Source organism: Channa argus, chromosome 16 (assembly GCF_033026475.1).
Source record: "Channa argus isolate prfri chromosome 16, Channa argus male v1.0, whole genome shotgun sequence".
Lineage (NCBI taxonomy): Eukaryota > Metazoa > Chordata > Actinopteri > Anabantiformes > Channidae > Channa > Channa argus.
The window spans coordinates 14,615,957-14,643,940 of NC_090212.1; the positions used below are offsets into that span (position 1 = coordinate 14,615,957).

General features: G+C 36.4%; 1 protein-coding gene across 30 annotated transcripts; it reads left to right on the forward strand.

Annotated features, from left to right (window-relative positions):
- On the forward strand, nucleotides 1-26,776 carry si:ch211-266g18.10 (trichohyalin). 30 transcript variants are annotated; one of them, XM_067478892.1, is made up of 48 exons: nucleotides 2-472; nucleotides 3,231-3,434; nucleotides 3,521-3,604; nucleotides 3,688-3,792; nucleotides 3,876-4,031; nucleotides 4,772-4,915; nucleotides 4,996-5,139; nucleotides 5,281-5,424; nucleotides 5,525-5,644; nucleotides 5,759-5,878; nucleotides 6,001-6,045; nucleotides 6,184-6,231; nucleotides 6,335-6,361; nucleotides 8,006-8,086; nucleotides 8,204-10,309; nucleotides 10,997-11,056; nucleotides 11,195-11,347; nucleotides 11,654-15,529; nucleotides 15,689-15,784; nucleotides 16,203-16,298; nucleotides 16,710-16,805; nucleotides 17,061-17,117; nucleotides 17,303-17,368; nucleotides 17,655-17,702; nucleotides 18,214-18,255; nucleotides 18,371-18,418; nucleotides 18,525-18,593; nucleotides 18,680-18,712; nucleotides 18,803-18,847; nucleotides 18,948-18,989; nucleotides 19,073-19,141; nucleotides 19,297-19,335; nucleotides 19,601-19,651; nucleotides 19,815-19,859; nucleotides 20,525-20,557; nucleotides 20,642-20,695; nucleotides 20,788-20,850; nucleotides 21,191-21,235; nucleotides 21,364-21,405; nucleotides 22,198-22,245; nucleotides 22,476-22,520; nucleotides 23,306-23,353; nucleotides 23,489-23,530; nucleotides 23,941-23,985; nucleotides 24,125-24,166; nucleotides 24,275-24,319; nucleotides 24,402-24,437; nucleotides 24,569-26,776. In XM_067478892.1, the coding sequence occupies exons 1-48, from the start codon at nucleotides 463-465 to the stop codon at nucleotides 24,652-24,654; spliced, it is 9,243 nt and encodes a 3,080-aa protein (XP_067334993.1). In that variant the 5' UTR covers nucleotides 2-462; the 3' UTR covers nucleotides 24,655-26,776. The 30 variants fall into 30 exon arrangements, with proteins under 30 accessions (XP_067335006.1, XP_067334993.1, XP_067334996.1 ...); XM_067478895.1 differs by having other exon boundaries at nucleotides 24,405-24,437; XM_067478893.1 differs by having other exon boundaries at nucleotides 22,479-22,520.
- The last annotated feature ends 1,208 nt before the right edge of the window (nucleotides 26,777-27,984 follow it).

Below are 27,984 nucleotides of genomic sequence, written 5' to 3' on the forward strand. Positions count from 1 at the left end.
AAGCCACCCTGTGCTCTCCTCTGACCTATACCCATGTGAGGCACCAATAGAACAGGGGGGGGGGATTCTGTCTGTTCCCCCTCACCCTACCCAGCTTTGTGCTTAGCTTGGCTGTTTACTCCCCTTCGTTGCTTTCTTTCAGCCCACCGCCCTCAGATCCCCCCTCTGAAATGCTGCCACACTGGCAGCGCAAAATTCCCCAACAACTCTAAGCTTACATTTTATAATCGATTTTCCATTTGCTTTTGTTTAAATCCTGGATACGTTCAACCTTTGGATTACATGGATCAAGAAACAAGACTGTAATCAGTTGGAAATGGAATAATTCAGTAACAGTGATGGGGTTTTTTGGAGGCTCATTGGATTTATACAACAGTTGTGATTTTCAGGCCAGGTCTGAATGAGGAGGCTCTACCTGCAGCTTAGAAGTAAAAAAAAACCTGAAACTTTCTCCATATCACCATGGCTGAAGGTAGGACTGTTACATCTGTTTTCAGACTCACATTTGGCAAAATTAAGAGAGCTGAGCATCTGCTACAACACATAAATTCTCTGCAAATGCTATGTAATAAATAAATCGCAGTGTTTTCATAGGGTGCGTCCTCTTAGTCCCCTTGATGTGTTGAAAGTTGGGTGCTATTAATACAGGATATCATGTAACCAGGATGTTAGCATTGCTTTTCTGTGACAGACGTGACTGCTGTTGCAGCTGACCTCAATGAATTTCTTTAATTAAATGCTAATAGATCAATGTAAAAATACAATTAGGAAATTTAGAACATAAATCTGTGGCACTGTATAATAGAAGTCTTTAGTTTTTTGTTATTGTTGTGAAATGTATAACATGTAATGCTGAAACATATTTAGATGACGCAGATTTAGACAAAAGTTCTAGTATTTGACACTTCTGGACACTATTTTCTCATGTAATCTGCTCATCTGCTAAACAAACTGCAACAATGAGCAGTTTCTACCATAAAAGTATTTTTGATGAAACACTGACACCTCCTGTCCACCCCTGAATAAAGGGGTGCAGAAAGTGAGAGGTCTGTTTTGAATTTATCATAACGCAGCATTAGTATATGAGGAAGTGATTCATGAGGAAGGCACGTTCAGAGTACATTCGCAATTGGGAGGCATGTTGGCACAAGATTCAAGTTTGAGGCAAACCCACTTCCTTTTTAGCTGATGATGGTGAGTCTGTAATAAGCTTAATAGGAGGGAATCATGTCTGAGTATTTTTGGATAATCTGTCCGCTGTTGGGGACAGGTGGTTCCTGTCTTCTCTGATCTTTAGTACGATGGTACCAACTGAAATAATAATCAATCCATGTTGAACAACACCTTTCAGTTCTTTAAGTTAATTCTGTTAAAACTTCAATACCCACAATTTACCATGTTCCCAAAAATGAATGTGTAAATGTGTTAACCTTTACACAATATCTTTCACTTTAAGTTTAGTGACACCTAGAAGTGAGACAAGATGATGGGACCAGAAATGTGTCTATTTAAAATCATTACTTTTCTATACTATACTTTTCTATATGTTATCAGTACTGATAACATGATTATCATGTTATACTGATAAGAAAGAAAAACTTCTGACCAGAATAAACCATAGTCAACTATACAAACATTTTCACAACGATCTATTGAATTGACTGTTTAACAAAGGCATGAACTGAGTGGGACATTTAAAAGAAAACTTACTAGTGGACAATAACACTGATACATCAGTTTGCCATTTCTGTGCAGTCATATGTAGCTTAAATTGTTACACAGTACTGTTACACGCCGGTAAAATTGTTCAAATATTCTCATTACCCTATATGTCCATTGTACAAAGATCCTCTAAGTCCTAAGGCTTACGCAAACATACAGTAAATATACGCAACTTGACTGATTTTCAACATGCTTCCCATGGTCCTAGTTTGGGAAGTGCATGCACAGTATTAAACTTCAATGTGCCTTCACTATATGAACATATCCCTTTGTTTCTGGCTGAAAAAAAAATCCTTCAGATGACATCATAAGGAGGACTTTTTTAGTTCAAATGTTGTTGGCTGGTTGATTAAAGTACATGCTCCTCCATGTGACATCATCTAAACTGAAAAACTGATGTCACCTGGATGAGTATTTTAGCAGGAGCAGGAAGATAATTTAAAATGGGGAAAGCAGAGGCAACATTAAAAACCATACGCATACATTCACTCCTCAAACCTGAACCACAGGAAGCTTTGAAATGTGTTTGTTTGTGACTGTTCCTCATGCAGCTCTTATTTCTATATAAAACAGAGAAAAGTACGTTACAATTGCCTTTGTCGGTTTCAACTTTGTTGATGCCATAGGGAAATACTATTTGTCCATTTAAACCATTTAGTCCCCCTACTTTTTTACAGAAGGGGGATGAGTTGAACAGTTTAATGGGCACTGGGAGAAAGGATCTCCTGTGGCGTTCTGTGGAGCACTTGACTGTGATCAGTCTATGGCTAAAAGTGCTCTGCTGTGCAGCCAGCAGGCAGTGGAGTGATTGGGAGGGACTGTCCAGGATTGAGAGGAGTTTGGAAGGTGTGATGTTCAATGTTGTTAGTCGTTATGTGATTGATGCAGATTTTAATGGACATGTTGGTGAAGGGAAGACAACACAGCATGGTGGTGTGTAAAATGACTCTGGTTGGGGAGGAAGATGAAGAGGACTAAGAAGGAGCAGAGGACAAAGTGTTGGAAGTTGAAAAAGAAAGAATGTTGTTTTCAGGGAGGAGATGAGACAGACACTGGGTGGTCAGGAGGTGCTTCCAGCTGACCAATCTGCCTATCAATCTCACGATCCATTTTACCCTCACGTGTGAACAAGAACCCCAAGACACTTAAACTGCTTTACTTGGGGCAGTGACTCATTCCCAACCCGAACGGGGCAATCCACCATTTTCAGGGAGAGAACCATGGCCTCAGACTTGGAGGTGCTGACCCCTTCAATTTATTTCAGAGAAAATTCATTTTTTTAAGATGAATCAGATCTGAGGTTCCCTTACACTAATATTCCTCAATATACAGTAATGATTGTGGTGAATTATTGTTATGTTCTGTGTGTATTTATTTAAAGGCATACACACGTTCGGATGTGTTTTGGAGGTGCATGGTAAAACAAGCAAAAATGCATTTATGTACAAGTGTAGCATCTGTCTGGATGATGTCAACAGATCTTAAACTCTATATGTTTCCACATACAGGAGCCAAATCCTCCTCCTCCTCTGCAGCCAGTGGGTCCATAGGAGCAGCAGGGCCACAGACGAGCTCCCTTAAGTCTAAAGGTCTGGGGGTCCTCAGGAAGGTGAAAGTGTCTGTGGAGCTGCTCATAGCACTGGTTGCACTGCTGTCCTGGGTGGTTGTGGGAGTGGTGATGTTTGACTTTGTGGAGTACAAGGCAGTCCCTGGTCAGTCACAAATACCCGAGAAACCTTTCACGCTTGAAGTTAAATGGTCCATATGAAGATTTAACAGTATGCATGTTTGTTTTCAGACGTTCATCAAATCATTACAGACCCTGTTCAGGCTGTAAACGACGCTGTGGATGAAGTGTCCAGTTTGCTCAATAAGTTTCAAGGTACAGAAGAGAAATAGTGTGGTAACATTTGTATATTTACAAGCAAGTGCCATAACAAATGACTTACCTTTGTGGGTCCCCAGAATGTGCACCTGATTTAAGTGACCCAATGTCCGCTGCCACCTATGCAGTTGAAGAAATATCGGAAGCAAAAGATGGATTTGTCCAATATTTTTCAGATGAAGAGGGTATGAAAACACACTGATTCTGAACTAGAAAAAATATATATATTTTACCCTACATGTGACTATACATTATCTCCAAAACACAGGAAACTTCTACCTCAGCTACGTTGACCCTGTGGTGATTGGTAGACAAACCTTCCATTCAACTAATGACTTCATGAGCTTGATGATGGGTTCCTTCAGGGACACACTGTGTGCTACTGTGGATACTATAGTGGACACTATAGTGGATATAAATAAAGGTATGAATGCAATGTTTTCTACATTTTTTCTGAAGAAATCCTCATCCTGAAGAAATCCTCAATATCAGTATATACAACCCCAATTCCAAAAAGTTGGAAGGATGTGAAATTGTAAATAAAAACAGAATGCAATGATGTGCAAATCTCATCAAGCTGGGTATAAAAAGAGCATTTCAGACAGGCAGAGCCTCTCGAATATAAAGATAGGCAGAGGTTCACCAATCTGCCACAAACTGCACCAAAAAAAACATGGAACAGTTTCAATAAAGTGTTCCTCAACTTAAAACTGTGAAGCAGCCATATATGAACATGATCCAGAAATACCAACAAGAATGGAAACGACACTCGTTTCCTAAAATTCTAGCAAATGGTCTCCTCACTTCCCAGACATTTGCAAACAGTTGTTAAAAGAGAAAGGGATGCAACACGATGGTTAACATTGTCCTCTTCTAACTTTTTTCAATGTCTTGCTGCCATCAAATTTAAAATGAGCTAATATTTTCCATGAAATGGAAAATGTCTCAGTTTAAACTGATATGTTGCTTGTGTTCTATTGTGAATAAAATATGGGTTGATGAGATTTGCAAATAATTGCATTTTATTTATGTTTTTACATCTTTTCAACTTTTATGGAATTGGGGTGGTAGCTTATTTACCTTGGCTGAAGCATTGTTCTGTTTATTTGAACTTGTGTTCAAATGGGCTCTTTCTCAGTGTTTTTCTCAATGTGTTTTTCTCAGGAAAAATTGACCTTAGCTACATTGACCCTGTGGTCATAGGCAGAGGTGTCTTCAGTGTCACTAATGAGTTCGTGTGTGGAGTGGTGGGCTACGTCCAGGGTGTCATCTGTGCCTTTGTTAATAATATTCTGGATGTTGTTAAAGGTATTCAAATCTTTAACCTCTGTCTAATCGGTAACTTCTTAACATCCTAAAACGGATATTTAACATCTTTTCTTTCTAAGGAGCCTCTGACGTTAGCTTCATTGACCCTGTGGTAATTGGCCGAAATTTCTTTGGTGCTATTAATGACACTGTGAATGGAATAGTGGGCTACATCCAGGATGTGCTCTGTGCCATCTTGGACAGAATACTGGATATAATAAAAGGTACATCTTTCATATTTTAACTTTATATTTGTTGTGTTGAGAAATTGATATTTATTTTTACATGTAAGTATTACTTAATGTTGCCTTATGTCTGTTGGAATCTCACTGGAGCACTGGATGAATGTGTGTTGTTCTGCTCAGGATCCACTGACATTAGCTACATTGACCCTGTGGTAATTGGCAGAAATGTCTTTGGTGTCGTTAATGACTTTGTTAGTGGAATAGCTGGATACATCCGAGATGCACTTTGTGCAATAGTGGATGTAATACTGGACACATTACAAGGTATAGTATATCTGTATGTTCAGTTACATTGTATACTCAACTCATGCCTGCTATCTGCAGTTTTAACCAACCTAATAGTTTGGATTTCTCTGTTAAAAAGACATCCAGAATGCTGTGGGTTTCAGTCCCATCTCAGTTCTGAAGAGAACGGCAGAACTCACCACAGACCAAATGAAACAGATCATCAACTCTGTCTCTACAACACTGACTGGTGAACAAGGTCTGTTTTAACCCAAAATAAAATGATCAGCCATATCTCTTTCCTGTTGCTGACACCGTTTGCACTTATTTTGACGTCCCATACCTTGAAGACTTTCATTTTTATTGTTTCCAGGCATCATGCCTGAAGTGCTGACTGACCCCATGAAGGTTGTGGAAGATGCCATGTTGGAGTTTAGGCTCAAGAAAGATTCTATCTTGGCATATATGTCAAGCATGCTTGTTGCTGACCAAGGTATAGTTACTGCTTCAATTATGTGCAAACATCTCAGATAATTCTGAAATTCATAAAAGAAATACACATACTTTAAAAAAATATACTGGAAGTGTAATACACATTTACTTCTCTTGTTTTAGGTGAACCTGTTGCCACACCGATTGTAAATATAGTAACGGAAAAAGGTAAAACTTTATTTGTACAATTTTAAAATTCCTTTAAACCACTTCCTAGCATATTTACAGTATGTTGTTCAATATTCTTATAAATGTTCATTTGTCATTCAACAGTTTTAAATAATGTGTGTGTTTGTCTTTGTTCAGATGAAGCTGTAGCCCCCACATCTGATATTAATTTGGTTAGAAGAAAAGGTAAACATCTAAAGTATTTTTAAGTATTTTTTATGTTTTTGATGTCCCATTATTCCTTTGTAACAAAGCTACCTGTCTTTACCCTAACTTGTTTGAAACATAGGCGAATTTTTACCACCTTTTGAAAAAGGTAAGAGCTGTACAATCATGCATGTTCACATTTTATAGGTGCAGTGCATGCTGCAAGCAAATAGTGAGCATAGACTTGTTTGTTTTAATATTTGATCGCAGCGTATTAGCATGTTCATGCAGATATTTTGCATTACTCACCACCACTCCTACATGAGTTTTTTCACAGTATTTTCACTCAGGCTGTGTAACTAGTAACACAGTAACACTGATATATTATGAAATCGTCATGTTTAATTAAACTCCATTCAACTTCTTAAATAATTAAATACATCTTACTGCATGGCAGATTGGCATTAAAACTCTTATATAATGTTATTGTAATAACTGTTTGTACGCAACTGAGTATTTACGGTTTTGTGAATGCTTTTCTCTGTCTTTTTGTTAAACTTACAGTTCATTAAAATCATCAAAAAATATTTTATGGATTTCTTTATTGTCCAGTGTGACTTAAGTTGAATTTATGTTGTCACCATGTCTTCCATCGTTTGGTAAAAAGAACATTCTGAAATACTGAGCATGAATGACTCACTCGTAAGTTTCTTTTGGAACTGTCCACTCCAGCATTGTTCAAGCATCTTCTGTAACAACTGATAACTGTATTTCAACCATCTAAAAATCTGTCATTTACTGTATGTATGTATCTGGATTGTTGCATAGGACGTGATTTCATGTGGAATATTTCATTACGCCCGTGCATGGAATCACACAATCTTACAGTACACCACATGTCTCAAATGTTAGCATTTGTAATATTTTGAGGAAGTGCTGATGTTGGAAAAAACAGAACAATGTAATGTGTAACTTGTTTTATCATCATAATTTCCTGAACAGTTAATTAATCTACGAACAAGTCCCTTTGCAGTGAGCCCTGATAACCCAACACACCAGGGAACCACACTGCTGTACTGAGTGACATGTTGCATGTCAGTTCATTTTGAGCATACTGTGTCGTAACAGAGCATCAAACGTGTATTAATCTGCTGCTGAAAGTAGGTTGTAATAAATATACTACTTATTTCTCATTGAGCAACATTTTGTAAAATCTTCATAACTCAGCCATGAGGAACAAATAGGCCACAGACAGAGTATAAAAGGTGGAAAGTATTGACTAACTTAGTAACACAGTAATAATAATACATAAATGCCTTTTTGTGGCATTTCTGACATTATAAAAATATAAAACTACAATGGGGGCCTGGTCCCCACCTGGTGTGGACTCACCCACCCATCAAGGACTACCTTGGTGCTGGTCCCAAGCCTGGATAAAATAGGAGGGTTGCGGCAGGAAGGGCATCAGGTGTAAAAACTTGTCCCAAGTCAACATGCGAAACATGTCTCGCTGTGGCGACCCCTGAACGGACAAGCTACAATCTGAGCCTTAAAAGTCATTTTAGAAATATTATAATCAAATAGAAACAGATGCTAACTGTGGCACGTGGTGTATATTTAATGTCATGATTGATCATTGCCAATGTCACCATTTCACCACATCAAATTGCTGCTGTACATTAAAACAAGTGTAGACTGTTATGTGAAATGCCAAAAATGGGAACATCAAAAAGCAGAGATGACAACTATGTAGTTAATGATGCAGTTACAGAGATTATGCACACTGTCAAAGATAAGGCTGCTCCTGCTGCAGAGTTAAATGGAGACTCCAAGACTGAGGACAAGACTGGAGCTCCCACTGAAGCAGATGACAAAGGAGCAGAGGAAGATGATGGTATTCATATGTTTTTTCTTCAGTAGTCACATTTATAGGTCATAAGTCAGATACAAGATTGCGACAAAGACATTAAATATGCCACTGTCAAACTAGTGAAACATGTCTCTCCTGAAGAAGCAGAACACAAACCTTCACTGGAAGATGAGGGAGTCCTTGATGTCGTCAAGGAAGAGGAGAGGGTGAAAGAGGAGGAGAAGGAGACCAAATCTAAAGAAGATTTCCTCAAAGATGAGGAAGAGGAGGAGGAGACCAGAAGTATAAAAAATGTTGTCGAAGAGGAGGAAGAAACCGAAGATGAGGAAGACTTGGTTGAAGAGGGGGAGGAGGAGGAGACCATAGCTAAAGATGTTTTGCTCAAAGAGAAGGAGATGCGGGAGGAGGAGCAGGAGAAAGAGGAAGAGGAGGAGGAGGAAGAGGAAGAGCCCAAAACTGAAAAAGATATGGTCAAACACAAAGAAGAAGAAGAGGCCAAAACTGAAGATTTGGTCAAGGAGGAGGAAAAGGAGGAAGAGGAGGAGGAGGAGACCAAAGCTAAAGAAGATTTCCTCAAAGATGAAGAAGAGGGTGAAGGGGAGGAGGAGGAGGACATCAAAGCTAAAGAACGTTTGGTCAAGGAAGAGGAGGAGGAAGAGGAGGAGGAGCAGGAGGAAGACACCAAAGCTGAGGAAGATTTGGTTAAAGAGGGGGAGTGGGACGAGACCATAGCTGAAGATGTTTTGCTCAAAGAGAAGGAGATGCGGGAGGAGGAGCAGGAGAAAGAGGAAGAGGAGGAGGAGGAAGAGGAAGAGCCCAAAACTGAAAAAGATATGGTCAAACACAAAGAAGAAGAAGAGGCCAAAGCTGAAGATTTGGTCAAGGAGGAGGAAAAGGAGAAAGAGGAGGAGGAGGAGACCAAAGCTAAAGAAGATTTCCTCAAAGATGAAGAAGAGGGGGAAGGGGAGGAGGAGGAGGACATCAAAGCTAAAGAACGTTTGGTCAAGGAAGAGGACGAGGAAGAGGAGGAGGAGCAGGAGGAAGACACCAAAGCTGAGGAAGATTTGGTTGAAGAGGGGGAGAGGGACGAGACCATAGCTGAAGATGTTTTGCTCAATGACAAGGAGGAGGGGGATGAGGAGGAGGAGAAGGATGAAGAGGAGGAGGAAGAGGAGGAAACCAAAACTGAAGAACATTTGGTTGAAGATACAGAGGAGGAAGAGGAGGAGAAGGAAGAGCAGGAGGAGGAGATTGAAGCTAGAGAAGATTTGTTCAAAAAGGAGGAGGAAGACGGTGAGGAGGAGGAAACAAAAGCTGAAGAACCTTTGGTTGAAAATAAAGACAAGGAAGAGGAGAGCGAGGAAGAGGAAAAGCGAGACACCAAAGCCAAACAAGATTTCATCAAAAAGGAGGAGGAAAAAGAGGAGGAGAGAGAAAAGGATGAGGAGGCCTTAGCTGAAGATAATTTGTTAAAAAAACAGGATGAGGATGAGAACAAGGACGAACAGGAGGAGGAGATCAAAGGTGAAGAAGATACACTCAAGAAGGAGGAGGAGGCAGAAACAAAAGCTGAAGACCATTTAGTTGAATATAAAGAGGAGGAAGAGGAGGAGAAGAAGCCAAAGGCTGAAGGCTATTTATTTAAAAATAAAGAGGAGGAAGAGGAGGAGAAGAAGCCAAAAGCTGAAGGAGATTTGGCTGAAAGTAAAGAGGATGAAAAGGAGGAAGAAGAGGAGGAACCAAAAACTGAAGAAGACGCTGATAAGGAGAAGACTAAAGTTAAAGATCTTCATGTTGATGAAGAAAGTACTGACACAGACGTCAAAGATACATTTATAAAAAGGGATCAAGACACTGATTCAGATGTAGACAAAGATGAGACTTTAGAAGAAGAGGAGGAGGAGGAAGGAGAAAAACAGGAGGAAATAGACACTGAGACTGAAGTGGACGATGAAAACAAAGACACATCAGTCCAACAACTTCATCCTGAAATTCGGTGGGTTGGACAACTTGATGTCAGTGTAGCAACTGAGTCTGATCAAAAGGATGAAGAAATTCCAACTTCACCACCTCTTTACACCCAACACCAATATTCTGACATATTTGATGATCATGATGAGAACAACAACAACAGTGAGAGCTGGAAAACTGAACCCAAAACTAAGAGGAAGGCCCATGTTACTTTTGAGAGTCCCAGACACAGAGCTGCTTACAAAGATGAGGAGCACTTCCTCAAATATGACAAAGGTACATTCATCATTTCATCACCATAACATAAGCTATTTATCATATTTTGTCTTTGTCTGGTAATGAAAATGTTTCTGAAGGTTTTGATCAGTTGGTTGTGACATAACTAAAGTTATTTGGTTCTAATCGTTGTTTGTTTATTAATGTAATATGTTTTATATTTTCTTTTGAGTGTTTTTTTAATTCGTTATCTTGTGACAATAAGTCAACTCATATCTGCACTTTATTCAGTAGAAATAAACAGATTTTGATCATCTTAACTGGCTATAGGAAATACATACAGCAAGCACATTTGTAAAAATACTAGTGTGTTTTTCTTTAAAAAACATTTTACAGAGAATGTTACTACTTTTGCAACAATAGACCAGTAGTGGAGCAGCAAGATAGAGCTAACACTAAGTTAAGCAATTAGTCAACATGTACTTTTACAATCTAATTTGTATTTCTGAAAATATTTACTGTATAAGTGTACATGACTGCAATGAATCTCTAAACTCAAGAGTTTACCTGTTTTAACAGTATGACATCATGTAGCCTGTGGTGTTATAATGCTGTAGTGCTTATAGTGCTTACAGAGCTTATAGTGCTTATGCAAGCATGATTATTTGTCCCAATGATTATATTACAAATGCAATTATTGGTTACATACAGTATATTATTTGTGTATTTCTATATGATAAACTTTAGTTCTCAAAGAGGCAAAAGAACGACATGCTATAAAACAAGTAAAAGATGCAATCATTAAAGGTAAGAATCTAAAAAGTTGCACATTCTTCCAAACTGCATTTTGTATTTTCTAATGTCCAAAATAAATAAAATGGTTTAGTATAGTTTAAACAATAGTGTGCATATGCATGCAAGCACCTGAGTTTTGACTGCTTACAGACTTCAAAGCTGCAGAAACTGAAAAGGAGGTGATAAAAGAGAAGGAAGACAAACTTGAGGAAACAATACAGATAAAACTGAAACAAGAAAAGCCAAAGGAGGAGGCCAAACCTGAGCCAAAACCCCCTGAGAAGAAACCAGAGAAACTCAAAGGTAATCACACATTTTGGATGATAAAATCTTGTTTATAAGCAATTACAGAAAAGATAAACCAAAAAAGTATAGAGGTATGGTGACAGTTTCAGGCATTTCATTTTTTTAACCATCTTCACAAGGAAAAATAAGCACGAGTAAAACAATTTGTTGAGTACATGTACAATATCTAAAATATTCACATAAGATAATACATTATAACTATATGTTGTACACACTGCTAATATTGGTCAAAATGACAGATGTCACAGAGATTTTGTGGTACGTGAAAAAACTGAAAGGTAACACTTTCATGATTGCATTTAGAAAAAAAGCCAGCTAAGAAACCTTTCATAGAAGAAACAGAAGTCAAGAAACCACCCAAAAAAGAAGTTGAAAAACCTCCAAAAGAAGTGCTAAAAGTAAAAAAGCATCCACAAGAAAAAAAGGAAGTAAGGAAACTGCCTAAAGAAGAAAAGGAAATCAAGAAACATCTCAAAGAAAGGGAAGAAGACAAGAAGGTAAGTGAAGAAGAGAAAGAAATCAAAAAAGCACCTAAAGAAGAGGGGGGATTTAAAAAACCATCCAGTGAAGACAGTCTAGTCAAGAAATCTCTCAAAAAAGAAAAACGAGGCAAGAAATTACTTAAAGAAGATAAAGAAGTCAAAAAGCTACTTAAAGAACTGCAAGAAGTTGTGAAACCACCCAAAGAAAAGAAAGAAGTCAAGAAACCTGTCAAAGATGAAAAAGAAGCAAAGAAACCACCTAAAGAAGAAAAAGAATTACAGAAATTGACCAAGGAGGGAAAAGAAGGTAAGAGACCACCAACTGAAGAGAGAGAAGTCAAGAAATCTCTCAAAGAAAAGAAAAAAGTCAAGAAACCTCTCAAAGAAGAAAAACAAGTCAAGAAAGAGGGGAAAAAACCTCCAGGGGAAGAGGAAGAGGTCAAAAAGCCCCTCATAGAAAAGAAAGAAGTCAAGGACTTACCCAAAGAAAAGAAAGGAGACAAGAAACAGCCTAAAGAAAAGAAAGAAGTCAAAAAGCCTCTAAAAAAAAAGACAGCAGTCAAGGAACTGCCCAAAGAACAGAAAGAAATCAAGGGCCTACCAAAAGAAAAGATAGAAGTCAAGGAACTCCCCAAAGAAGAGATAGAAATCAAGGAACTTCCCAAAGAACAGAAAGAAGTCAAGGAACATCCCAAAGGAAAGAAAGAAGTCAAGGAACTGCCCAAAGAAAAGATAAAAATCAAGGAACTTCCCAAAGAACAGAAAGAAGTCAAGGAACATCCCAAAGGAAAGAAAGAATTCAAGGAACGCCCCAAAGAAAAAATAGAATTCAAAGAACATCCCAGAGAAAAGGCAAAGGACAAGGAACTTTCCAAAGAAAAGAAAGAAGTCAAGGAACATCCAAAAGAAAAGAAAAAATTCAAGGAACTGCCCAAAGAAAAGAAACAAGTTAAGGACCGGCCAAAAGAAAGGAAACAAGTCAAGGACCTACCAAAAGAAAAGAAAGAAGTCAAGGAACATCCCATGAAAATTAAAGAAGTCAAGGAACATCCCAAAGAAAAGACAGAAATCAAGGAACATCCCAAAGAAATGAAAGAAGTTAAGGAACTTCCCAAAGAGAAGAAAGAATTCAAGGAACATCCCATAGAAAAGAGGGAAGACAAGGAACTTCCCAAAGAAAAGAAAGAAGTCAAAGAACTGTCCAAAGAAAAGAAAGAAGTCAAGGAACTTCCCAAAGAAAAGAAAAAATTTAAGGAACGCCCCAAAGAAAAACAAGAATTCAAGGAACATCCCATAGAAAAGAGGGAAGACAAGGAACTTCCCAAAGAAAAGAAAAAAGTCAAGGAACTTCCCAAAGAAAAGAAAGAAGTCAAGGAACTTCCCAAAGAAGAGACAGAAGTCAAGGACCTACCAAAAGAAAAGACAGAAGTCAAGGACCGGCCCAAAGAAAAGAAAGAAGTTAAGGAACATCCCATAAAAATGAAAGAAGTCAAGGAACTTCCCAAAGAGAAGAAAGAAGAGAAGGAACAGCCCAAAGAAAAGACAGAAGTCAAGAAACATCCCAAAGTAAAGAAAGAAATCAAGGAACTTCCCAAAGTAAAGACAGAAGTCAAGAAACATCCCAAAGTAAAGAAAGAAGTCAAGGAACTTCCCAAAGTAAAGAAAGAAGTCAAGGAACTTCCCAAAGAAAAGACAGAAGTCAAGAAACATCCCAAAGTAAAGAAAGAAGTCAAGGAACTTCCCAAAGAAAAGACAGAAGTCGAGAAACTTCCCAAAGAACAGAAAGAAGTCAAGAAACTTCCCAAAGAAAAGACAGAAGTCGAGAAACTTCCCAAAGAAAAGAAAGAAGTAAAGGAACATCCCAAAATAAAGAAAGAATTCGAGAAACTTCCCAAAGAAAAGACAGAAGTCAAGACACCCAACAAAGTAAAGATAGAAGTCAAGGAACTTCCCAAAGAAAAGACAGAAGTCGAGAAACTTCCCAAAGAAAAGAAAGAAGTCAAGGAACTTCCCAAAGAAAAGAAAGAAGAGAAGGAACATCCCATAAGAATGAAAGAAGTCAAGGAATTTCCCAAAGAAAAGAAAGAAGTTAAGGAACCTCCCAAAGAAAAGACAGAAGTCAAGGAACATCCCATAAGAATGAAAGAAGTCAAGGAACTTCCCAAAGAAAAGAAAGAAGTCAAGGAACTTCCCAAAAAAAAGAAAGAAGTCAAGGAACATCCCAAAGAAAAGAAAGAAGTCAAGGAACATCCCATAAAAATGAAAGAAGAAAAGGAACCTCCCAAAGAAAAGAAAGAAGTAGAGGAACTGCCCAAAGAAAAGAAAGAAGTCAAGGAACATCCCAAAGAAAAGAAAGAAGTCAAGGAACATCCCATAAAAATTAAAGAAGTCAAGGAACTGCCCAAAGAAAAGAAAGAAGTCAAGGAACATCCCATAAAAATTAAAGAAGTCAAGGAACTGCCCAAAGAAAAGAAAGAAGTCAAGGAACATCCCATAAAAATGAAAGAAGTAAAGGAACTGCCCAAAGAAAAGAAAGAAGTCAAAGAACATCCCAAAGAAAAGAAAGGAGAGAAGGAACTGCCTAAAGAAAAGAAAGAAGTCAAGGAACATCCCATAAAAATTAAAGAAGTCAAGGAACTGCCCAAAGAAAAGAAAGAAGTCAAGGAACATCCCATAAAAATTAAAGAAGTCAAGGAACTGCCCAAAGAAAAGAAAGAAGTCAAGGAACATCCCATAAAAATTAAAGAAGTCAAGGAACTGCCCAAAGAAAAGAAAGAAGTCAAAGAACCTCTTAAAGACAAGAAAGAAGTCAAGGAACTTCCCAAAGAAAAGACAGAAGTCGAGAAACTTCCCAAAGAAAAGAAAGAAGAGAAGGAACTGCCCAAAGAAAAGAAAGAAGTCGAGAAACTTCCCGAGGAAAAGAAAGAAGTTAAGGAACTTCCCAAAGAAAAGACAGAAGTCAAACAACATCTCAAAGAAAAGAAAGAAGTCGAGAAACTGCCCAAAGAAAAGAAAGAAGTTGAGAAACTTCCCAAAGAAAAAACAGAAGTCAAGGAACATCCCATAAAAATGAAAGAAGCCAAGAAGCCTCCCAAAAAAGAACAGGAAGGGAAGGAACCTACTAAAAAAGAAAAAACACCCAAAGAACAGATTGACTTAAAACTATCTAAGGAAGGTACAGAACCAAAAAAGCCTAAAAAAGATAAAGTAGAGCCCATTGAACAGAAAACAATCAAGACACCTTATGAGGAAGGGAAAGAAGAAAATAAAGATTTTAAGAGGGAGAGAGAAGAGAGAGAGCCCTCCAAGGAGGAGAAACAAGTAAAGAAACCTCCAAAGGAAGAGAGAGAACTTCAGGAGACTTTGGCAGAGGAAAAACATCCTAAAAAAGAACTTGTAAAACCTACCAAAAAAGAAAAGATCTCCAAAGAGAAAATACCAGCCAAACCATCTGAAGAGGTTAAGGAGAAGACAAGCCTAGAAAGGGCTTCTAAAGAACAGGCAGTAGCAAAGAAGCCTCCTGAAACAAAGAAAGAACACAAAAAACAACCTTTAAAATTATCTGTAGAGGCAGAAAAAGAACCACAGAAACTCCAAGTCCAAGACAAACCTAAAAGGTCTGTTAGAAGGGTCAAAGTGGTAAAAAAGGAGGTTGCATCTGTCCTGAAGAAGGAACATCTTAACGTTACAAAAGCAGGTGAGACAAGTTGTAACAGCATGTATCACTTCAATGTTTGGTCAATTTTGCAGTGACACAGTTTCTACCCAGTTGTTTAAATGGAACTAAAAAGCTTAAGATTATAATCGAAAAATTTAATTTGTGGCATTACATGAATCTTTCTGTGCTTCATTTCAGCCGATGAACCAAAGAAGCTTGTCAAGGTGATAAAAGCTGCTAGAAAACACATTGCTCCCATCCTGAAACGAGAACATCTGAATGTCACAAAAGCAGGTAACTGACCACACAGTGTATGAGAGAGATCGTAAACAACAATCACTATTTCTAACACATCTCTCTTTAAAATATCAAGAAATAAATGAAATATACATATTTAGCATATTTAAAATAATTAATACATATACATTATATATACAACCCTCTCATTGGCCATTGCTATATTTCATATTTAAAAATGTAATGAATCTGATATATCAACCATCACTGAAGCTAGTTTTATTCTAGTCTCAAACAGGTTAATGATATTTTGCAAACAGGTTGCCAACTTTCTTGTAGAATGACATACATTTGTTGTGAAAATTGCATTATCTAAATATATTAAATAGGGAAGCTAAGACCATAATACAGTAAATATTAAATCATGGATATTAAATTTGTGGCATTACATGCATCTTTCTGCGTTTCGTTTCAGCCGATGAACCAAAGAAGCTTGTAAAGGTGCTGAAACCTGCTAGAAAACACATTGCTCCCATCCTGAAAAGAGAACATCTGAATGTCACAAAAGCAGGTAACTGACCACACAGTGTATGAGAGAGATCGTAAACAACAATCACTATGTCTAAAACAACTCTACTCTCTACAAAATATTATAATTTACATGAAAAACCCATTTTACCCTATTTAAAATAATGTTAGTAAGTTTATATTTAGAACATTGCTCCCATTGGCCATTGTTGTATAGTAAATTTGAAATGTAATGAATCCGATATATTAACCATCATTGAAGCTGAATTTGTTTTTGTGTCAAACAAGTAACTTTGCATAGTGTATTAAAGATTTCTCATGCAAGTAGATACATTTATTGTCAAACTAAGATTATCAAATAGGTTAAATGAAGGGGTTAAGATAATACAGTGAATATGAAATTTTGCATATCAAATCTGTGGCATTATGTGCATCTTTCTGCATTTCATTTCAGCTGATGAACCCAAAACGCTTGTAAAGGTGATAAAAGCTGCTAGAAAGCGCATTGCTCCTATCCTGAAAAGAGAACATCTGAATGTCACACAAGCGGGTAACAGACCAGGAACCTAATAAAACAGACATATTTAGCATATTTGAAATATTATTAATATGTTTATAATATACTACAAAATTGCTCACGTTGGCCATTTCTGTATTTTATGTTTGTATTGTAATGAATAAGCAAGTTCTGTCCCTGTCTCAAACTGGTGACTTTAATGATAGTTTGCATAGAGTGCTAACAAGTTGCCTACTTTCTAATGGACAAATTATCTAAATAATATATTTTCAAATTTTACCATAACAGAGACTCCTACAGTTCCTAAGGCGAAAGCCAAACCAGCAGTAAAAAGTGCTTTTCAAGGTAATTTTCACTTCATTCAAAAATGTTAATGTCCTTTAGCTGTTTAGATGCTTTACTTTTTTATCTAATATAAAAACTGTTTTATAGCCAACACAAATCAAACTTGAATACAATCTAAGTGTTATTCATATTCTATATATATAATGGCTTGTTGAAGGTTCGTTAATGACATACTTTTTCACCAGTGGCAGCTCCTAAGGAACTCAAGAGGGAACCAAAGCCAAAACTCAAACCTAAGGTTGTGATACCAGGTAATGCAGAGACTCTCAGATGTTTCAGTCCCAGTTGGTGACTGGCTCACTTACAAATGCATAAGAAATTCTAAGTGAAACACTGAAAGTGCTTACATCTGAACCTCACAATCAAATGATAATTTTAACATGAACATATAAGATAATCAGCCCGGAAAATATACATATTAACATATTATATTATATTAACAGCTGCTATTAACAGTACTAGCTTTTAACAGTGTACAGTTGTTTGATCAAGTGTAAATGTTATAACATGCATATTGACTTAACTGTAATTCCATAGCTATCGATGCAGTAAAGGAGAAGAAGAAACCAGCTCCTGCAAAGAAAGGTAGGATTTTTATGAATGTTGTAAGTGAAAATAGATGATTAAAACATAAAAGTCTTTTTTTTTTAATGTTCCTGTTCAGATAGAAACATTTTGCATTGATTTCAGTACTTTGCACAAGTAGCTGTTATGTGACCTGTTGTGTCACAGCATCTCACTGTACTTGTATGATAGCAGGTCCAGGTACATGGGGGTGCTGGGGTGGTGCCTCAGTTTTCTTGTTCCTAGATGTGTCTTACGGCAACAGTGTGGTGATTTTCAAAATCTTACAGTCAAATTATGTGTCTTTAGACTTTACAAAAAATAAAGATGCTCTTATCTTGCCGATGATGGACTGAAATGAACATTGTCATAATGCATGATTCAAAGAGATGCCAACCTAAAGCCGCAATGTGGCCTTTTCATGAAGAAACTAATTCATATTAGTTTAAATTAATATTAGATACAAACTAAACGTAACTGATCAAAATGCGACGATGTTTGACAACACTTTCTGCTCGGCTTTGTGACACAGAAGCTCCAAAGAAAAAAGCCAAAGCAGCTCCTACAGAGAAAGGTAAGAAAATATTATTAATTTACAAATCATAACTACCTGCACGTGTTGGGCTTATCATCATTTCTATAATTGGAGTGAATCTATCCAGTTGTGAAATTGTGTTTTTGTCTAACAGAAGCTGCTGCATCAAAGGAAAAGGCAAAGGCAGTCATCTTGAAAAAAGGTCAGACTGGTGCATGATGTACATAAACATTTCAAACTACAATCTACATCTTCGACAGCAGTTACAAACTTTTTGTGTATTTTATTTATATCTGCCCTTTTGATAGAAAAAGATGGTGCTCCCAGAAATGTGTCTCTGGTGAAAGAGAGGGCCAAAATATTGCCTATGAAGAAAGGTAATGTTCTTTGAATTGTAATGTTTTACAAGGTTGACTCAGTGATCCTGCTTATACGTGTTGCCTTGTTCTGTTTTTTTCCCCAGAAGTCAAGGTTAAAGCAGCATCTGTACAGACAGGTACGGCACTATGAATATTTAAGAAATAGGAATTTACATGACATCAAGAGGTTTTGGTTTTGGATAAACATTATTTGTTTTCTTTTGCAGCTGAGGTTTCCAAACTGAAACCCAAACCAGTCCTAACAAAAAGAAGTAAGACTGAATAATCCTTTATTCTGAGCTTTATACTTACTCAAAGACACATCCTGTAATTTACTTTGTGGAATGACAAACATTACACGTCTTTACTTAGAACCTGCTCCACTCAAGACAAAACCAGCACCAGTAGTGAAGGGTAAGAGGACATGAATTATCTTGTATGTTCATGTTTGGATAATCCAACAGTTGGTTTTTATACTAATCGGTTGTTTCTCACAGAGGCAGAAGCACCAAACAAAAATGTCTCTCTAACAAAAGAAAAGGTGAAGGTGGTGCCACTGAAGAAAGGTAGATCTTTTTATGCACAGCCTTTACTAAAAATCAGCATGCGCAAGGTCTTAACTGTTTATCCAATATCAAAAGTGGTATTATCTGGTCTATGTCAGTTTTTATTCAACTGGATTTTTTCACTCAAACCATGACACAAACTATATTTCTCTTAGTGCCAAAAGAGAAAGTCATACTAGCACCAGCAAAAAAAGGTAAAGTGTGGTTAAATTATCTTATAATGCATAATGGATTAATTTTCATAAATGTACTGTACATATGCAGTATGTGATGGGTTTTGTAAGACTATCTGCTATCAACTTTTCCATAGGTCCATTTGCAGATGCTTGAATAAGTTTATCACATTGTAGAGATCTGCATGAAGTGTAACTACTATCGTGCCCTTTGTTACCAATTACTAGCCACTATAGAAAAATGGACTGATGTTATTGGTATTTTTGTCATTTTGTTTTGCTTCAGAAGCTGAAGTTCTCAAGGAGAAGAAGGCCGAGCCAACCACTCCCAAAAAAGGTTTGTTTCTTGTGAGACTGCATTGTCATTGATTTCTTACCCAATCCTTGTTTCTAATTCATTTGAACCACACACTGTAAGTACATAACACAATAGTTTCTTAGTGGGTTCTCAGCTTCATGTAAACTGAACATTGAAGTTGAAATTGACTTTATTATTTCAGCACCTGTTCCAAAGGCGAAACCAAAAGCTGCTAAAAAGAAGAAAGGTATACAGCAGAATCATGTGTTTTTTGTCATTTTTATTTTTATTCTGCAAAACATTTACTGTGGAAAAAGTACTATGCAATCATGTCCAAGTCAAGAGAAATTATATTTTAAATCATAAGTATCAGCAACTGATTTTGTAAAGAATGTTTACAGAATACCGTACATGATTATTGTGACAATTGTTTGTAGGTATGCAAAAAGTCATTACATCTGTGTTCCCTTGTGAAAACTAAATATTTTGGGTTATTTTGTCACTTTCATGTTTAAACTTGACTTGAACATATAAATCACCTCACTGTAAGCTGATAAATCTACTTTAGACACTAAGAAAAGACCCACTGGGTAATCCTAAAATGTCATGTTCATTGACTAAAAAACAAACATACACTTGGTGTTTTGCAGAATATTACGCTAGCTTAGCTGTAAGCTAAGAGCTGGCTTGCAGACACTGGCTTGCAGTTTTTCAAAAATACTGTAGTACCTTATCTGTATAACCATAAAATAGAAGGTTCATTTTTCCACTTTACAGGTATAACATGAGCAATAAGTCTGCATGTTTTCTCATGAATAGGAGCACAAATCCTGCAATCAAATATTTAAGAAATGGGATCTAATTCCAAACTACCAAAAAGCAAGAATCTTTATGCTGCTTTTTTCCTTTTAGAGGCTGAGTCCAAGACAATTCTTCTCAAAAAAGGTAATGGAGATAAACAATATAATCCATCATTAAAAATCAAACTGTGCCTAATACAACTAAAGAAAATTTCAATGTTGTCTGAAGTTACAGAACCAGAAGTTAGAGAGGAAAAGCCAAAACCAGTGCATGAAAAGAAAGGTAATGTTGTTTTGTTTTTTACACAAAAGTAAGCGTTTAAAATTTGCACTTCCTTCAGAACTGTGACGCTGTTATTGTTACATTTGAATTAGCTCCTTCTAAAGCAGAAGCCAAAGCAAGAAAGGAAACAGGCAAATCACACCGAAAGAAGAAAGGTAGCCTTCCAATGCCATCTGCCTGCAGAGGATTTTCTTGAGTTGTAAAAATTATTGGTATCATCTAATTATTTAATATCAGAAAATAACAATGATACCAATAATTATCATCTAATTATAAGTAGTTGTATTATATTATTATTATTATATTGTAGTGTTAGAAATGTGTTACTAAAGCATCAGCAGCATGTCCATCCACTTCTATTGTTCTGAGGTTTCCTCCATTGTTTTAAGGATTAAAGTATTTGTGATAATAGGCTTTATAAATTATTTGATAGGATTTAAGTGGACAACAAAGCTACTTACAGTACTGAGTATCTTAAAATGCTTATTTATTCAGAGCCCAGAGTACAAGTGGAAAAAGTCAAACCAGCTGTCAGAAAAGGTAAAAAATAACATGCTCCTCACATTGTCATGTTTAGTATTATATTTTGTGTCAACACCAATATAAAGTATACTTTTAAAAGACTTTTTTAGACTTTCATGAAATGTATTTTCTTTCTGATGGTCCAGCCGTGTTGAAGGAAAAGGCAAAAGCGGTCCTTGTGAAGAAAGGTACATTAGTGGTCTAACAGTAGAAACACTAATCCTTATAGTCAGTGTGGGACTGGAATTACAGTGATCTGTTGACTGAAAGTAGGTCACTGTGCAGTTTTCAGTAAAAGCGCTGACTGAATTGCTCAGCACAGTAAAAAAGCATTTTGTCTATTTGGAGTAAATGGAGAGGGATTCCTCTGCAGCATCATAGGCAAACTGTTGTTTCCATACACTGATTCTTATGAATACTGTTTGTTTAGATAGTTGGTAGACATTGCATATGCAGATTTTTTAACTGACCCCTAGCCTCCTACAAAGCCTTCTATTACAAACGCTATAGGTTGTAAAGGTTCAGTTGTTCATATGCACACTTCAAGCAATTTGCAGCTATGCAGCAGATTGTATCTAAAATAAAACAGTGCAAAAAACATGAAAGAGACACAGACAGAAGCATCACATGTGGCTAAAACAAAGCTCACATCAACATATGCATGATCGTCTCAACGAGTTGATTTGAAGAGAAATTAGCATAATAACGAAATGTCCTTTGGCTCTTTTCACAATCACATGTAAAGATGCAAGTGAAAGCAGACTTGAAATATGGGTGCAATTTTTTTTTTTGACAGACATGAATTTTCTAATACTGAAGACAGCCTTCTAGATGTAGATGCCTCATGCATTGCAAGCTGCTTTAAGCTTTGAAATGTTTAACATTGTTGTCATTTATGCTGCAATTTTCAATTGCTGGAAACTGGGCATCCACTGTAACATTCCGTGTCCCAATCCTTGACTTTAGTTTTCCTTTTGTAGAACTGGAGCCTACTAAGGAAAAGGAAAGACTTGCTGTAACAAAGAAAGGTACAGTGCTCACTGACACCTATACATTTTTTACATCGAGTCTATTTAAGTTGTTTATAATGCTGAGGCATACCGGCTGTTAAATTTGAAATGTTAAAATTTGAGCAGTAACTTTTGTCTAGAAATATGTTTTTTTTAACTAATATTGAATACTTAAATATAATGGAACTCTAACACCAATAAAACTTAAAATACAACAACTTATTAACTGCATTTTCTCCCCGGTGAAGCAGGCATGTTGAGGGAAAAGACCAAAGCAGTCCATGTGAAGAGAGGTATATTTGGGGTGCTTCAGTAAAAGCAGTGCTTCATGTCATCAGCAACAGTAATCTGATTATTATGTGTAATCTTATTACAACATGAAAGCCAAAGCAAACGTATTTCCTGGGAAAACAGCCAGAACAAAAAAAAGAAGAATGCTAAATCTGCTGCTGCTAAAGGCTAAAAATATTTACTGCTGAATGTAGAATACTCAGTAAAGGCTTCACAAACACTTAACCAGTGGCTTTGTTGCTGTAATTGTGAATAATAATACATATAATGTTGTGTAGATAAATTATGAGCCATAAAAATCCACCAGCTATTCTTTCTATTGATGCTGTTGCTACATGGATAAATTACATCAAGTCTATAGTTATAAATATTAATATGTATCTGAAAATCTTAATAGTATCTTAATAAGTGTTAAACTGCCAAAGTGGGTTTGTTTCTCTTATCAATAACCTATATATTGGCTAATAAAACATAGATAAAACTTTATTACCTGTTGACAAAGCCATTAGTTGCAACTATGAATCCCTTTAAACTTCATACACTTGCTTTGCTCTGAAACCCAGTGGCGTGTGTTTTTATAACAGCTTTGTGATTTGAATTGCAACAATCATTATTCATGATATAGTTATAGCCTGAAACTAAATGATAACTTATAATAGCTCATATGGGCAAGGAGGAAAATCCATTTCTGCCTTCACTCCAAGTCTGAAATGTTGCCTCTTTCTTGCCTTGCAGTGAAACAACATTCTAATCTTTTTGCTGTTGTTTTTTAATGTTTGTGAGACAGAACCTCAAGTTTCAAAAGTAAAGGTTAAACCCACCACAACAATGAAAGGTACTCAGTTAATTACAAAAACCTGAAATATTCGATACAATTATATTAAGTATCCTATAAAAATACTTTAATACTTGCAAAGAACTTGCAGCTTAATCATGTTCACTGATAATGAACATTTGTGGTTGTTTGCAGAGGAAAGAGTTCTTAAAGAAAGGCATGAACCTACAAAGAAAGGTATTAGTATGATTCAACTTTGTAGTGGTGGAGCATGTAATCATATGATTTTTTTAATGTGAAAGTAGCAGAAGTACAATGGACAATACAGTTTCAAGTATTTGTTCTGTAATGAAAATTCCAGTAAAAACAAAAGCCAATCTATTATTACACAGCCTGTGAGTGTTACGCAAGTGTATTACAAGACTATTATTACATTTTTAGAGACAATTGTTTTTGTTGTTCAGTTTAATCTGCTGACTAATCATCATCATCATAATAATAATAAAATGAATTGTACTGTTAAAAGTAGAAGTATCTCAAATTTGTACTAAAGTGACCAGACAGTTTTCGACCAGCGCGGTGAAATTGTCAAAATATGACAAAAATAACATTTCATTGTATTTCTAAACAAAATTTTTTTTCATTAGAAAAAACAGTTGAGAAAAAGGCAGCTAAAGAAGAGAAAACTAAAGGTAAAATGTGCCACCACAGTTTTAAACATTAACATCATTTATATCAGCAAAATTCCCTGTTTGAAATTAATGAAAACAGCCGCACTAGTGTGTGATTAAATGCTCTTTTGTACTGACACTAGTTGTGAATTTTTTGCAGTGGACAGAGTTCTTAAAGAGATACAAGTGTCTGCAAAGACAGGTACCTTGTCTGTCAAACACTTACATTGTTGATGAATGTTCAGAATACAGGACATGAATATCCCACGATTTGCATTATTTACACTCAAAGATTTTATGTCTCTTGTAGAAAAACCTGTTCAGATGAAAGTCTCTGAGGAGGAGAAAGTGAAAGGTGGTGTACAAAGTGTGTTGTCATTTAAATTAATATAACACTGTATTGTTTCACAGTTAACATCCTGTTCTCTTTTAAACAGCAGAGCCTGCTGTATCAGACAGTTTTCTTATGGACGGTAAGTGAAACTTCCTGTCTCATAACCAAACTCGCACAGAAGTGAGCAAACTTCAAGCTTATTCTTCCCTCAGAATGCCAGAGAACGGAAGGAACACATTGTACTCAAGTCTCCTGTGTCTCCCTCCACAGAGGAGCTGCCCTACTTCCAGTGTTTCTTCGTGGACGAGGATGAGGCCCAGTTTCCTTTCTACGCCTTCTCACCGCTGCAGATGTGAAGCTTCAGTCTGAGGCTCCCGATGAAGTTATTCTAATTTATTGATGAAGACAAGGTCAAATCACACCATGCACTGCTAAAACACAGCTGCTGCTGCTCTTCACTGTTGCTCTTTAGAACAACAGAGAGTGATGGGTGATTTTGTGTCTTTTTTTTTTCCAGATTTGGTTGAGCTCTCGTATCAAATACGTGCAGCCAGTGTCATTCCTTTCCTTTTTTTTATTAATTAATGTTCAGTTATGATGTAAACAGGGTACAATCATGACAACAATCACAAACTGAAGGCCGACAGATGCCTGATTCCTTCATACCCATTTACTTGAAGGGTTGTGCTTTCATTTTCATGTTCAGTCTTCTGTGTAGATTTCTTTATCACATGGAGGATCTTAAACATGTTGATTCTTATCCAGCTGTGAAAGCACATTAATCAACTACAGGGCATTTAGAGAGTTGCATAATTCCATAATTCTCATATTACTCAAAGAAATGGCTTTTTCCACGCATCTGCCTTTTTCTTCTCTACTGGGCACAAAAGTAAAATAATCAAGGAAACAATAAAATAAAATTAATCCTTGTTGCATTTTTAAAGTTACATACCAGTGTTTTCTTTGTTTGTTTTTTTCTTGTCAAATGTCAAAAGGAATGACCATGCACTGTATATGAGAGCTCCCAGTCTCATGGATGAAAAACTACCTGAAATGTTGGCATTTAGAGTCTTATTAAATTATGTGGTACCATCTAGACATTTGCACCAGGTCCTCATTTTTAGGTTGGTGGTAGTTACAAGTACTGGATTGCCTAAACACTGAGAATGAGGTCTGAGTTAATTTTTCTATTTTCTTTCCACCATCAAATGTCAGATTCACTTTGTAATTACTTTGATAGACCAAAAATGCACTGTCATTGATAGAGAAAGGGTCACTGGCTAATTATCTGTGTGCACAAAGTAGAAACTTGACATATTTTTGGAACTGTTTGAGCAAGAGTGAGAGAAACGTCAAAAGAAATACTTCCAGGTCAATTCTATAAGCGAATATTGTCTGTTTCATGCTGTTGTTATACACTTCATATAATGTATAATGTAATATCAATGCATATCATATGATGACATCTCATTAACTGGGTTTAAATGCAGCATAATATAAACAGGGGTTATATTATGTAGCTGTCCTACTTGGGATGAACATGAACAATGAGATTTCAGATTGATTTTGAAAGCTGTTATTGGTGATAGTGGTGAAAGCCAAAGCATGTAATTAAAATCTCTGAAAAATGACAAAGACAATGCAAATGTAATTAATGTGCTAATGTGTATGTGTTATGTGTTGACACATTTCTATCTTTGATTATATCTGCACATTGTGTGATTGCACATTGTTTGCCACGTGATTGGGCAGATGACTTATATATATACTGTTGCATTATTCTCTGTGCTGCGCAGAAGACGGTTACAATTAATACGCTTCAATTACTAATACATACTTTATTAAGATCACGGGGACACACTTTTTATTAGTTGAATTGCATAGAATCCTGTGCAGCTGTAACATCTACAGTTTTGTGGTGATGCTCCACCAACACTGAACAAGTTGCACAGAAGGTGGTTGGTTCCTAAGATGAGAATGCATATCTTGCTTATAAATATCATTAGAAACTTTGTTGATAGTATGACAAATGTCATTTTGACAAATGGGTCAAAACATAAATATTTGTTTTAATCCGGTTAATGGAATTTTCCATTAACCTCTTACCAGGTGAACATGTGCAATACATAGTTTTTTGATGAAAGCACTGAATGTTTGTCGGATGGTCCTTGTAGGAAATGTGCATGATGTGTGTTTTAAGATCTCAAATGTTTTTGTGAAAATTTTCCCTAACTTTAATCTTGCATACAGCAACAGGTTATACAACTAGTTGACATTTGTCTCTTGTAGCTAAAATCATATAGAACCATCTATATTTCCTCTTGTTGTAAATAATTTCATAAATGGAAAATTTGAGTTCTATCCCTGAAATAGCAATACCAAAACTGCTTTTCACATTATTATTTGCTATTTAAACCCGAATTAGGCTTGAACGTATAGTTAATAGAAGGAATCTGACAATAAAAGAAAGCAGTGCAAGTGTTTCTTTTGTCTTTTTTTCCTTTAGAGAAGTAATCATGAAATTAAAAGAACAGCAATAAGCTGGGGCCTGCACAGTTTGGGCATCAGCTTATTAACTAAAGGGCATTAAGATCTTTACTTTATGAATTTTAGTAACAATGTGAGGTCCAATATGTGAGCTAAGGATTCTGCTGTATTTTGTCTACTACAGCAAAAAACTGTGGGGAAATAAGAGGAACTACAATTTTATTTACATCCATTCATTTGGCAACACTTTTATCTAAAATCACTTAAAAGTACAAAGCAAGCTTGTCTAAGTCGAAAACATGAAAAATCCACGTGCCATGAAAGGAAATGTTTCAGTCTCATGAGACACTAGTGCCAGACAGGGAAGAAAAGTGAGTTTTTTTCTATGTTTGTTTGTTTTTCAGTGCATAAGAACTTGCAGAAGAGCTCTGACTTTAATGTTTTTTTTGAATGTTGGGAAGGAGGCTGCTGAGTGTGCAGAGTTTGTTCTGCTATTGTGTGACCACTGAACTACAGAGCATTTTATTTTTCATTGTTCCCACATTGTTTTTGAATATGGCACATGTAAAAGGTAACAAGCTTACAGAGAATTTTAGACATATTAACATTGCTAGTCCACATTCCCTAAAGAGAACTTACTTTGATCTAGCTGCCACCCTTGATAAAATGTTAGGACTTTTTAAATAATCAGTCCAGATTTAGCTTCAGGCCTGACGAATTTATCACGACTGTAAATAACACTTCAAGTAAACATTATATAACTTTTTGCTGGGAATAGGAAATATTTGCTATTAGACTAGATGCTAAAGTCTTTACACTGTGTTTTCCTAAAGAGGCCATAGAGGGGTTACTACAGGTCACTTTACACCACTGACACAGATTCCTCACAAAGAGGAAACTCCTGCTGATCTCCTGGGAGGAGCACTGAAGACAGAAGCAGCTTCACTACACTATTATCTCTTAGCATTTTATCAAATTTCTCCAACATTGAATGTGGAAAAAAAGAACACTTTTCAAAGCAAATGTGCAGCAAAAACTCTGGCATGAGTTTGACCGTGTTACACTCCAGTTAGTTTCTTGTTATTACTTGTCATGCAGAGCAACCCAAAAACCTGGCAGCCTGTGGGCTGACATGAGAAGAATGGCCACTTGTAGTCACAGTGTTCATTAGGCTAGACAAAGATCGGGGTGCATCAAAG